Below are 12,920 nucleotides of genomic sequence, written 5' to 3' on the forward strand. Positions count from 1 at the left end.
TGAGGGGAATAAGAAAACAGCGAGATGAATCCGTTGCGTGCTACTGGTGTGCTACCGCTCCAGTATGAACTCCAGCTAGCTGGCCCCATCTGAAGGGACGATTCTGACCCCGGCCCGGTCAAAGACACCCTTTCGGTCAAAGCAGCTTCCCGTGCGTGCTGTCGTATCGTAATCGTAATTTAAAAGCTGGAAAGCGATTGGAGCATTAAACAAAACAGCGCGATTACGGCTCCATATGGCTCCGCTAATGGCCCTCGTAATCTCTGGGGATTTGTCTTTACGCCCCGCGTCCCCTTCCTGAATCCTGATCGAGCACATCTTTTTATCGCGCTTCCCTCCGTGCCATGCCACTTTAGCAGTGGTAGGCTCAGCAGCTTGTCTGCTTGGGTTTGTCTAATCCGAGGAGTAGTAGATCAGTGGAGCAGGAGTAGATTACTTGGCTTGCTGCTCCTTCTCCTTCGAGGCATCGAGTGCTTTCTAGCGGCAGTATCTTACTTTGATGGTGTGTGTGTGGTCCAGCCCATGTGGATTGCGTGTGGTGCTGGTGCCGTACGGTTTCTTATTGCGGCAGTGATTGCTTCCGGGGGCCATGGCCAATCTGGCTGCTTCCGTTTCCGTCAGAAAAAAAATGGCCTGAGCACGGATAAACGCCACAAATTTTGGTGCTGCTCACATGAGGCCTTGGCCTCGTTTAGATGCTGAAAAAATTTCAAACTGATAAATAGTACCACTTTCGTCTTATTTGACAAATATTGTCCAATCGTGGACCAACTAGGCTCAAAAGATTCATCTCGTGATTTCCAAATAAACTGTGTAATTAGTTATTTTTTTACCTATATTTAATACTCCATGCAAGCGGCTAAAAATTGATGTGATGGAGAGAGAGTGAAAAAACTTGGAATTTTGGTGGTATCTAAACAAGGCCCTTGTTTAGATTATCTCAAAATTCCAAGTTTTTTCACTCTCTCCATCACATCAATTTTTGGACACATACATGGAGTATTAAATATAGATAAAAAAGTAACTAATTGCATAGTTTAGTTGTAAATCACGAAATGAATCTTTTGAGCCTAGTTAGTCCATGATCAGACAAAGTTTGTCAAATATAAACAAAACGTGCTACAGTGTCCAGATTGCAAAAATTTGCAATCTAAACCAGGCCTGAATCCTCCTCCTATGGCCTATGGACTAACGGTACGAAATCCTGACAAAAAGGATCTTCTTATGGCACGAAAGAAGTGAAGAAATCCGAGCATTTCTTATGGCACAAATAATTAATTTTTTCTAGGTCCTCGGTAAACATACGAACAAACACACGTACTCGCGAAACTGCAGTGCACGTGCGAAATGCTCCGCCGAAATATATGCAGTGCAGTGGAAGGAAGGAGAGCTGTGCGAGCGGCTGAAGCGCCGAGCACGCAGAGGCAGGCACACCACCAGTCGGCTAGCCCGGACACTGCTACCACCGCACTGCCGCCCACTGCGCCTGTTTCGGGTCGGTTTGCCCCAGAAGAGGAGAGCCTGTCGCCCGCCTATCCAAAGCTCAGCATCCTTCCCTACTCCCCCTCCCTCACTCCCCAAATCCCAATCTCCCACCATTTCCCGCAACACTCGCCCCCCTCTTCCGCCATGGTCATGGACAAGTCCAACCTCCCACAACCGCCGCCGCCTCCCTCCTCCGCCTCCTCCTCGCTCAAGTCCCTCAACAAGGCCTCCTACAAGATCTCCAAGCAGTCGACCTCCGCCTCTCCCGCTCCTGCTCCCGCTCCCGTTTCCACCATGAGAGCGCCTTCCCCGCCGCCGCCGGCTCCCCGCCCACCCCCACCGCTCCCGCCGCAGCAGGCCCCCTCCGTCCCTGCCGACCACCCGCCTCCCCAGCCCCCGGTGTACAACATCGACAAGTCCAACTTCCGCGACGTCGTGCAGAAGCTCACAGGCTCGCCGTCCCACCTCCTGCCGCCGCAGCCCGCGGCCGCCCCGGCCCCCGCCCGTGCCCCCCTCATGGCGCCGCCACCCCCGCCTCCTCCGCCTCACATCATGGCGCCTCCGCCGCCGACGGCGATACCCTCCCGCCTCCACCGCATCCGCCCGCCGCCGCTGGCCCCGCCGCCCATCCTTCCCCCGGCACCGCCGGCGCTCTCCCCGCTCCCGCCGCTCCCGGCGGTCTGCATGACCGCGGAGTCGCCCATCTCCGCATACATGCGCCGCCTCCGTGGGATGCCCTCGCCGATCCACGTGCCCACGTCGCCGCTCGGCTTCGGCTGCCTGCCCTCGCCGCGGACGCCGCCGTCGCCCGGCGTGCCCATGCCGGCCACCAGTCCCCGCGTCCGCGACCCGTGACGCAGGAACCCCACCACCGTTGCGCCGCCGCCGTGGCCGATGTGTAGATAGGGCTGGTGTAGGAGAGATCTGGCGAGACGGCGGGCGACGGGCGGCGACCCAAGGAGGAAGTAGCAAGCAATACTTCACATTCTGCTAGCTCTCATCTCTCTCTCTCTCAAAAACCTTTAGCTCAAAAAATTCTTTCTTTTTTCTCCTAGTAGCGTGTTCCACCTGCCTGGATATTTTGCTGGTGTTTGTATATGGAGACTTTTTTCTGTGTGCCATTATAAAAGATCGTAATTTTTTTATGTGTCTTTGAAAAAATTCAGCGGTCTTCAGCGCCACTACTCTAACTTTTTCGTGTCATCTATGCCACTTCTGTCAGTTTAGGTTCTAATGCCGTCAAACTGCAGGTGTGAAAAGACGAAAATGTCATTAAGTTCAAATATGTTATTAATTTTTTTTAGCATCTTAACGACTTCAAATGAAAGTTGTAGATCTTGTCGAGATCTATAATTTTTATATAATTTTTTTTTCCATTTAATTCCATAAAAAAATAATATAATTTTTCTAAGATATATTAATCATATCAAATCATATTTTTTTTTACGGAATTAAATGAAAAATAATTTTTATATGAAAATTATAGATCTCGACGAGATCTACAACTTTCTAGTTTTGAGTTTTTTTATTTGAAGCCGTTAAGATGCTAAAAAAATTAATAACATATTTGAATTTAAGGGCATTTTCGTCTTTTCACACCTGCAGTTTGACGGCGTTAGCGTCCAAACTGACGGAAGTGACATGGAGGACACGAAAAAGTTGAAGTAGTGACGCTGAAGACCGCTAAATTTTTTCAGAGGCACACAGAGAATTACGATCTTTTATAATGGCACACAGGGAAAAGTCTCTTGTATATGGGACGTGCGGCGTTTGCTGGTGTCAGAGGCGGATCTACAGGGGGGGCTGCCGGGGCTCTAGCCCCCCTACCCTCGCCGCGCCATTGGAGCCCCCCCTCAGCCCCCCCATGAAAATCTGAGCCATTATCCATGGGGAAGGAGGGGCTGGAGCCTGGAGGTGTTCTTGACGGAGGTAGAAGAAGAGTCCGGCGCTGGCCTCCTTCCTGGGCCTTTTTGCGTGTATTTGAGTGGCCAGCCTAAATGCCCAATAACTGTGTAGAAGGTGTATTGGCAATGGCAGCCCATCAAGAAGGAAGGCCTTGTTGTCTCGTTTCTGGGCCTTTTTCCTTTAGCCGATTGGGAGGGAGCAGGCCTGCAGGGGAGACAGCCAGTGAGCCAGTCAGCCAGACGCACGCGAGCAGCAGAGACGGACGCGAGGCTGAGCGGCGGCGGCGCCAGCTAGGGCTAGCGGCGCGGCGGCCGGCGGCGCGTGGCGGCCAGGACGCGGCGGCGCGGCCAGGGCTGGTGGCGCGAGCGCGACGGCGTGGGGTGTGGCCGTGTGGGCGCGCCGCGCGCGGCTAGGGCCAGCGGCGCACGGCGAGCCGGACGGAGGCGCCGAGAATCCGGGATCCCTGCGGGGGCGGCGAACGGAGGCAGGGCGACGCAGGCGAGGGGTGACGCGGTAGGCCTTCAGGCTTCAGCGGCTCCGGCCAGGCAGCAGACAGGCAGGTATATACACAGCGTGTTCCAATTTTTTGCCTTTTGAGCTTGAACTTTCTAAGTGTTTCAAATTTCATTACAAGTTTTAATTAATTGCAGATTGTTCAAAATGTCCAAAAGAACACTACACACGTATTTTTCTGGTTCAAGTAGTACATCAACTCCAGGCACTAATGACAGCACAAATCAACAAATTCGGCGTAGAGTGGAGTTTAGTCAGTCTGATGTAGTTGCTGATCCAGGAAATCGCATACCAATTGAAAGCTATCCACATGAAATTAGAGACCAAGTTAGAAGGGCATATGCTTTGAGAGGTCCGACCCAACCTCGTAATCTTACTTTTGCAAAAAAATGGCAAAGTGGTCAATGGAGATCATTTCAGCAATCTTGGTTTGACGAGTTTGATTGGCTAGAGTATAGTGTGACCAAGGATGCAGCTTATTGCTTATATTGTTATCTGTTCTTTGATCCCGGGAAGCCTGAAAAATTTGGTAGTTCTGTCTTTGCAAAGGATGGTTATAATAACTGGAAAAAAGCTAAGGACAATCTTAATCAGCACAGCACTTGCAAGACTCACACTAATGCTATGCTAAAGTGTGATGACTTTATGAACCAAAGAACAAATGTGGCTAGAAGAATTGATGTAATTAGCAAGGAGGAAGAGAAAAGATATGGGATTCGCTTGAACTCTTCTTTAGATGTAGCAAGATTTCTCATAATGCAAGGTGAAGCTTTTCGTGGACATGATGAGTCCTCTACTTCGTACAACAAGGGTTTCTATAGAGAGATGGTTGATTGGTACAAAGATAAAGTTGAGATTGTTAAGGATGCATATGATAAAGGCGCAAAAAATTGCACAATGATTTCACATCATATACAAAAGGACCTTACAAAAGCTTGTGCACAGGAAGTCATGTCAGTGATTATGGATGAGATTGGAGATAAAAAATTCTCTGTATTGATTGATGAGTCCCGAGATGTATCAATAAAAGAACAGATGGCTGTAATTTTGAGGTTAGTAGATGACAACTCTATTTTTTCCTCGACTTTGATTTGTACACTTGTACTAACATGAAATAAAATATGGTTTGCAGGTTTGTGAATGATGAAGGGAAGGTGATGGAGAGGCTCCTTGGACTTCAACATATTGGTAGTTGTACAGCTGCTGCATTGAAAGAAGCTCTAGTGAAAATTCTTAACAGTCATAAGCTACCAATCTCTAGGCTTCGTGGGCAAGGTTATGATGGAGCTTCCAATATGAGAGGTGAATTTAATGGTGTGCAAAAATTGATTCGAGATGAAAATCCGTATGCATTCTATGTGCATTGTTTTGCTCATCAATTGCAATTAGTGGTTGTTACTGTTGCTACTTGTACTCCAGCCATTGCAGATTTCTTTAACTATGTTCCTCTAATAGTCAACACTGTCGGTGCATCATGTATGAGAAAGGATGCGTTGCTTGCAAAGCATCATGATGTGTTGTTAGAAAAGTTAGAGAGTGGGGAGATTATCACTGGAAAAGGTTTAAACCAGGAATGTAGCCTAGCAAGGCCTGGAGATACTAGATGGGGTTCACATCTTAAAACTTTACTTCGTATTTTGGTGATGTGGGAAGCTGTCATAGACATTCTTGAGATAGTCAAGAAAGACTCTGTTAAACCAACAAGTAATGGTGGAGCATTTGGTTTAATTGGTAAAATGGAGAGCTTTGATTTTGTGTTCATAATGCATTTAATGATAGAATTGTTGAGCATCACAGAGAGTCTGTCACGTGCTTTGCAAAGGAAGGATCAAGACATTGTTGAGGCAATACATTTGATCATGGATGTGAAAGAGCAGTTGCAGGATATGAGGGACAATGGATGGGATCCCTTATTCAATAGAGTGAAAACATTCTGTGTTAACTATGAGATTGAAGTGCCAGATATGGACAAGGAAACAAATGCTAGAGGGACATCTACACGAAGAAAGCAAAAGGCAACAAACAAGCACTTCTATCATGTTGAAGTTTTCCTTGCTGCCATAGATGCCATTTTGTCTGAGATGAATCATCGATTTGGTGAAGTTAGTTCAGAATTATTAGTCTGCATGGCTTGTCTTAACCCAAGGAACTCCTTCTCAAATTTTGATGTGGATAAGCTTGTGAGACTTGCTCAAATTTATGCTGCGGATTTTGATCTTGGTGACCTTGCTCGTTTGCCTGCTCAACTTAGAGGATTTGTCAATCGTGCTAGAAGAACTCCAGACTTTCTTGGATGTACAGAGCTTGGAAAGGTTGCTGAAATTATGGTGAAGACTAATATGAAAACATCTTATGGATTAGTTTATCGGCTCATTGAATTAACATTAATTCTTCCGGTGGCAACAGCATCAGTTGAAAGGATATTTTCTGCTATGTCTATTATAAAGACAGATTTGCGTAACAAAATGGGTGATGAATGGCTCAATGACTTGATGATATGCTACACTGAGAAGGAGATATTTAGAAACATCAAGAATGACAAAATCATAAAAAGATTTGAAGACATGAAAATACGGCGTATGTTAGTGCCTCGGAACAATTTAGTGGTATGATATATATTATCTTCTACCTCCAAAACTTTGAAGTTATATACTTGAAATTTGTGTCAATAATAATTTATTTATTTTTCTTGTATATAGATTGCTTCTAATGATTCATGAAGAATGCGGCAGCGGAACGTCGATCTTTTGTTGGTTAGTTATAAAAATTGTATCTTTTACTTTTCCGTATGCATTTTATAATGAACTTTGATTATTTATCATAGTTATCATGTAAAAGGTTTTAAACTGCTATATCTTAGCTTTGTATGGATATAATTGAGTTCAATTGTTATAGCTCTCTTCCACCCAGCCCCCTCTAAATATTATTTCTAGATCCGCCACTGGCTGGTGTATATGGTAGCCAAGCAAGAGTATATGGATTGCTCATGTTTGGCTAATTTTTTGTAACAAAACTTATGCAAGTAATATGTATGGCAGAATCTCATATCCAAAATTTCCTTAGGATGATGAGCATGCATCCTAAGCCTAGGCGACCAAAAACCACACGCCCGATGAGAGCGACGCCGGCTCAAGGCAAGGCAGTTTTGCATGGGGGGTTAAAGCAAGCAGGTCCTTGATGTTTGTTTGGTTGGTGTCCTCAAGACCTGTCTGGCCTAGGCAACAACATCCAACCATTAGGCAAGTGCTAAATTTGAACGCCTGGGGTTGTTGTCTAGGCCAGGTAGCCTTTCCAGGTCCAAGCCAAACATGGCCGCCAGACGACATGGGTAAGGATCAGGAGTTGCAGTCTTTTGCGATTGAGCTAATCAGCTGTTTGGTTCTACCGTTGGTAACACAAACGTAAAAGATTTAAAGCTGCAGGCCTGTTCGGTTGGTATTAAAGCTGGCTGATAAATCGGCTAAAGCTGTTTTGTTGTAAAAGAAAAATACTATAGATTCTAGCTGATAAGCCGTCTGATAAGTTCAAGCGAACAGGCCTTTACCGGTGGGAGATATGATTGAACTAATTTTATTTACATTTGCGACGTAAATGATTTAAAGCTGCGGACGTTACCGGTGGGAGATACGAGCGTTACTGCTGGCCCTGTTCGTTTCTCTTATAATCCGTATTTTTCAACTTCTTTTTTCAGCCGGAACAGTGTTTTAGCTTATTTTTTCAGCGAAGCGAACGGAGCCGGCACGTGTTAACCAAATATGCATGGTTGGATCCTGAAACCACTAGCTGCTTGATAAGCAGGTGTTAACTCGTTTTTCTCTACTGGATGACTGGCAAGAGCAAAAAATTCTCCGTTTTCCACTGTTTTTATTTTTATTCTCCCTGGTGATTCCTGAAGCTGTCGACGTTGGAACAAAGGTGTTTCTTTGGCCGATCGATAAATGGGACGAGCACATTTTTACTTACAAGCTTTAAATCACTCTCTGGGATATGCCTTTCCACAATTGCTGAGTTTCCGGTCAATTGGGTGGTGTTGACGCGAGGTGCTCTACTAAGGAGAATTTTACTGTGAACCAAGTTGATTGAAAAGCGGGAGCTGAGAAGCACAGATGTCCATTTCTGTCAAATATGGATGATATGATATGAAAACAGTTACTACGAAGTCCAATTTGGAAAGTGATGTGATGAGAACACGCCAGTGGTTGCTCTCTTCCTGTAAACTGCGCTTGTACGGTCAAAATATTTGATTTCCTGGTGCATTTTTATCGTCTGAATGCATTGTATATTAGTAGTAGTAGCATTTCACTTTCAACATGTTTTTCCAGCTGCTCCAGGTTGTTTATGCCAACGCCATCCAGGTTGGATTTGGGCCGGGTTGTGCGGTTCCTGTGCATCACGTTGTGTGAGCATGGCCTTGACTGTGTGTCAGTGTAAGGATTGACCAGTATGGGGAACACTTTGCAGCAGCAGTAGTTGTAGTGTTGTCAGTACTCAGTAGCATCTGTTTAATAGCTTGCCTGGACAGACAGATGGAAACAGGACGTGGCAATTACAAGCAATTAACGGTCGCTGGCTAACCACTAACCAAAAGTACAAAGGCAAAATGTGAAAGAAAACGGTGTGAATGAAATGGTCAGTTGGTACGTCAGTGCAGAGAAGTAATGCTTGTACATGACTCGTCCTCGCTTGAAATTCAATTCATATACATATACTGGCATCCCCGGCGCGACGGCAGTCTGACCGTGCACGAGCAAAGCCAGAGCGGGTCAAATCGTACAAGGCGGGCGCTCCTTGGGCAAAAACCGGATGCTGAAGCTAATGAACTCGAGCACAGAACGTCTGAACCTCTTCATTCAACTTGAGCAGCAGGAGCAACTTGCCGTCCAAAACGGGCCGGTGTGCATGTGCATCCGAGTTCTGACGTTGTAGTAGTCATACTTCTCCTAGGCAATTCCTCTTCCGTTTCTTGGCAAAACTGCTGCTGTTCAGTACTGCACTCATTCTCATCGTTCAGTCTGTTCGGTTGTTGAATCAAAAGTTAGTTCAGAACGCAACTGAAGGCTGGGCGTTCACTAGATCTGAAACTGCAGGGTGCTCTACTGCTCTGGATCCTCTCCTGGATTTCAACGCTGCCTATCTATCTGTCACTGTCAGGCTAATATACCATTACGGGCCAAGACCAAACCAGAAGCTAGTGCCATCCCAAACAGCGCGTGCAAGCGCACGCAGTAGTACTTCACCATGAATATCTTTGTGTTGTCCTGAAGGCGTGTGATCTCAAACCGTATCAGTGCAAAATCGCATCTTCATTTTTCAGAGACACGCAAGGGACAAGAGCGATTTACCTCGTGATTTTTCAGCACATAGTCCACAACCAACTTGCCCATGGGCAGAGTAAGGGCACAGAGGACCTGAAAATTATCGTAGCAATGGTTGAGCCAAGAACTGCAATTCAAGATCACTATTTTTTTTTACATGGAGCAGTATGATCGGTTGAAAGTAGCTCACAATGCAAGCTGGTGGGAGAGATCTGCATATGCCAAATGCAGCCAAGAGAACGTAAAGCGTGAGAATCCCAATTGACACTATCCGCGATCCTGCTTTAGTGCCAATTCTTACCTGTTGGCAGATTCAGGTACACAAAACCCGTGTTATAATGAAAAAAAAGTTATGGGTGCGAAGTCAAAATTGGTAAAGGAAATTTGAACTTGGTTTTAAGGTAGAAGGAATACCAGTGGAGACATCTTTCCAACGGCAAGGTCTCCATCAATCTACAGAATAAAAGGGTGTATCTGCTTATAAGAATTTTTCTCAAAAGAAAACAAAGTAGCACTACACTGGACTACTTGGGGAAAAATTATATATTGTCAGCCAGAGTTATACCTGATGGAAATGGCTGCAGAAGAGTATCATAGTAGTTGTCAGCCCAACAAGAATAGATGAAGCTATAGCTGTTTTGGTGAGAGGGAGAAGTGCCGTTCCGCTGGCATATCACAATATTTAAAAAACTATTTAGGTTCAGTTGCAAGTGAAACAATGGTCTTCAATTAAGATGTACAGCAACAATCCATGGTTACCTCGAAATATTTATGCTGCTGTTTGAGAAGTAAAAAGCTGTTGTTGCCAATGGACCAAATGCAGCAAAACACAACGGCTCACCTAGTCCTTGATAACTTAATCGGAATGGAGGACACTGAGGAAATGCACAAAGTCAAAACAATGAAATTAAAGAACGAGAAATATTACTCTAGCTACTTGAACATGACTTATTGCTTAAATACTATTATGTGTACAAGGATTCAAAGTCGATATAAACAGCCAAGTACATATGGTCTAACCAATGATACAGACCATTAAGATATACTACACTAGTTCCTTGAAAAAGGGAGTGAAGATAATACTACCTGGTAAACATAACCACAGAAGATTGCACACATCACCAATAAAATAAATCTGATATCCTTGGCTTCTGCAAAGGCCCAAAATAGCCCTGCAAAGCCGAGGAAAAGGGAAATGTTCGCAGCATTTTGTGTCATTGCTCGACTGCATAATCAGATTACAACATAACATCATGTTTCACTTCTAAAACCAACCATGCCAGTTGCCAGCCAGTTACAATGTTATTAGTTCTATGAAACAAGAGTGCAATACCTGCCAGTAATGCTGACAACAGATTCTTTCTTGTTCTTATCAGCCCCAGTATCCGAGTCATAAACATCATTGCTGCAGTGAAGTCAAACAAAGGATTTGACTTCTAAAATCTCTGTTCTACGTTTTTTCAACTAAATAATCCACACGATAGGACCCTATTCAATAAACTGACATTACGTTGACAACGATTTTCCATTTTAAAAATCAATTTTACCTGAGATTGAGCCAAGTGATCACGAGGATTGCTGCTGTCAGGAGAACAAAATAGCGCTTGGTAAAGAATAAGCCCGCATGATGATAAGCAGAAGCGCTCCCGACCTGCAACCATACACAAATACGAAATGTGTAAAAAGGGCAAGGCATCCAAAAAATTGTAAAACAAAGTATTTTGTCAAAACAATCCAAATTCTGAAACAACTTCTAGGCATCCAGTTCTGAATTGCAAAAAGAAAAGGGTAAAAAAAAATTGTGCTCTGGCTGCCAGTACGTCGCATTAACGAGGCCTGGGCTTGCAACAACTCACGGTGAGTGGCACTAGCGCCACGGAGTAGATGGGTAGCTTCGCCGCCCTCCATAGTAGCGTCGCGCGCGACAGCTCACCGGATTCACCAGAAGCGGCTGTAGCCGAGCACCGAGCTCTCTGGACAACTCTTGGCCTTCTCGCGGCGGCAGTGGCAACGCTGCTACGGCGAGGGGAAGGCGCGAGAGGTGAGACGAGGAGAGGCGCGAGGGCAATGCCAGCGAGCGGCATCAGCCGCGGTGGGCGCTAGGAGTGAGAGCCCGGGAGAGTTTAGGCGCGGGGAGCTTTGTCGAGCGCGTGGCGGGCGCCGGCGGCTGGGAGCGGCGAAGGTGCGTTCGCTGGGTCTCCATGGATAAGAGGATCATGCCATCTGTATACCTCCACCCTGGCACATACGTCCGACGTGGACTCGATCACCGCACTATGCCGCGCCGTACCGACCGCTTTGCTGGACGCACAGGAAGCTCCTACCGTCCACTGACACTCACGGTTGAAGAGTGCAGACGAAAGCAGAGGGCCTCACGGAGTCAGTTGACGAAACGCTTTAGCAGACGAGTCACGAGAGGGTGTGTTTTGGTAACTATACACGAAGTGGTGGAAGTTGGCAGAAGTAAGCTGAGGTATGAATTTGATTTCCAATCCCAATTTATTGTTTGGTTTATAAAAGAGAGAGAGAGACAAAGTTGTAGAGGGACTTTATATCCCTTGTTAGGGGTGGGAGTGAAAAATTATATGACAAGTCATGATGAATAGTTATGATGTATTTGTCTTTCACAGAGAGTATATTTTGCACCCAATTACCATCCCTCCCACGAAAAAGATTAGTGGGAGTTGGTTCTCTAAATTTCCATTTTCCTTCCAACGAAAATCTGCACTCCTGCAAACAAAAGATTTCTGGGGCCTGTTCATTTGGAGGAATTTGAAGGAATCTGGATGAATCTGGAGGAATTTGTGAGAGCGTGAATAGTGAATTTCATCCGTGAACAGTGAATTCCGGCTGAAATTTCCACCGGCCGAACGCAGCCCTGAACTCCTATTTCGAAACTCACATTCCCTCCTTCCAAATACCCCACCCCACACCATTTTCAACATTTCAATTTGTTTAATCTATGAACCACTAATGTAGTAATGTCACACTACAACAAACGCATAAATTGGGTGGACCCTAGGTCCTTTGGTCTCCCATACGATCCCATGAATTAATTTGGGTGGACCCTAGATCCTTTAGGTCTCCCATACGATCCCATGATAGATTGTTGACCCGTGTTTAGGCAACCAAATCGTAAGTTCGTTTTGCATGTTGTCCACAGCTCCTGGGCTCCAATCTCCACGCATGTTATCCGATGTCCCCAAAATATTCTGAAGTGTCTCATGTCGTGCATCAATGACCGGTGGAGCACATGTGAGGATTTTCGATCCATGGTCTACCCAATTTAATTTTGTACAACTTATAAAGCGGTATATATATAGAAGTATTATATTCATGATTAATCATCATAATTTATGCATACATGCAGTGGTGGAGCCACGTTGGGACCATAGTGGGCCATGGCCCCCCTTGCCACTAATGTTTATGTGAAGACGTCGACAAAAGATGCTCGGCAGTCCTCCGAGGGGTATCCCACGAAGGTAGATTGATCGGTGGAGGTGCGCGTAATCAGGAACCGGATGGTGACACAAGGCGCAGAGACAACGATTTAGACAGGTTCGGGTCGTCTGATCGACGTAATACCTACGTCATGTATCTTTGGTGTATTGTATTGAATATGAGATGTACTAGCTAGATGTAGCTGTCGTCTAGGGGACACCTGCCTCTCATTATATTCTCTGGAAGGGTAGGGTTACAAGG

At 45.7% G+C, this 12,920-nt stretch overlaps 3 protein-coding genes across 4 annotated transcripts; 2 read left to right on the forward strand and 1 right to left on the reverse strand.

The window, feature by feature from the left end:
* The first annotated feature begins 1,237 nt into the window (after positions 1 to 1,237).
* Positions 1,238 to 2,674, forward strand: LOC136505714 (vegetative cell wall protein gp1-like). The gene has a single exon (XM_066500860.1). It carries the CDS (start codon positions 1,348 to 1,350, stop codon positions 2,338 to 2,340), a length of 993 nt encoding a protein of 330 aa, XP_066356957.1. The 5' UTR covers positions 1,238 to 1,347; the 3' UTR covers positions 2,341 to 2,674.
* A 328-nt stretch (positions 2,675 to 3,002) lies between these two features.
* Positions 3,003 to 7,304, forward strand: LOC136505724 (uncharacterized). 2 transcript variants are annotated; one of them, XM_066500869.1, is made up of 5 exons: positions 3,003 to 3,950; positions 4,041 to 4,955; positions 5,036 to 6,509; positions 6,603 to 6,656; positions 6,967 to 7,304. In XM_066500869.1, the coding sequence occupies exons 2-4, from the start codon at positions 4,051 to 4,053 to the stop codon at positions 6,621 to 6,623; spliced, it is 2,400 nt and encodes a 799-aa protein (XP_066356966.1). In that variant the 5' UTR covers positions 3,003 to 3,950; positions 4,041 to 4,050; the 3' UTR covers positions 6,624 to 6,656; positions 6,967 to 7,304. The 2 variants fall into 2 exon arrangements, with proteins under 2 accessions (XP_066356966.1, XP_066356970.1); XM_066500873.1 differs by having other exon boundaries at positions 4,849 to 4,955.
* A 1,104-nt stretch (positions 7,305 to 8,408) lies between these two features.
* Positions 8,409 to 11,432, reverse strand: LOC136505736 (2-carboxy-1,4-naphthoquinone phytyltransferase, chloroplastic-like). Its single transcript, XM_066500885.1, has 10 exons — positions 11,075 to 11,432; positions 10,766 to 10,869; positions 10,552 to 10,623; positions 10,305 to 10,443; positions 9,978 to 10,093; positions 9,784 to 9,883; positions 9,633 to 9,671; positions 9,409 to 9,519; positions 9,246 to 9,311; positions 8,409 to 9,161 (listed from the first exon to the last, which is right to left on the reverse strand). The coding sequence occupies exons 1-10, from the start codon at positions 11,300 to 11,302 to the stop codon at positions 9,051 to 9,053; spliced, it is 1,086 nt and encodes a 361-aa protein (XP_066356982.1). The 5' UTR covers positions 11,303 to 11,432; the 3' UTR covers positions 8,409 to 9,050.
* Between the last annotated feature and the right edge of the window lie 1,488 nt (positions 11,433 to 12,920).

Source organism: Miscanthus floridulus, chromosome 1, assembly GCF_019320115.1.
Source record: "Miscanthus floridulus cultivar M001 chromosome 1, ASM1932011v1, whole genome shotgun sequence".
Taxonomy (NCBI): Eukaryota; Viridiplantae; Streptophyta; class Magnoliopsida; order Poales; family Poaceae; genus Miscanthus; species Miscanthus floridulus.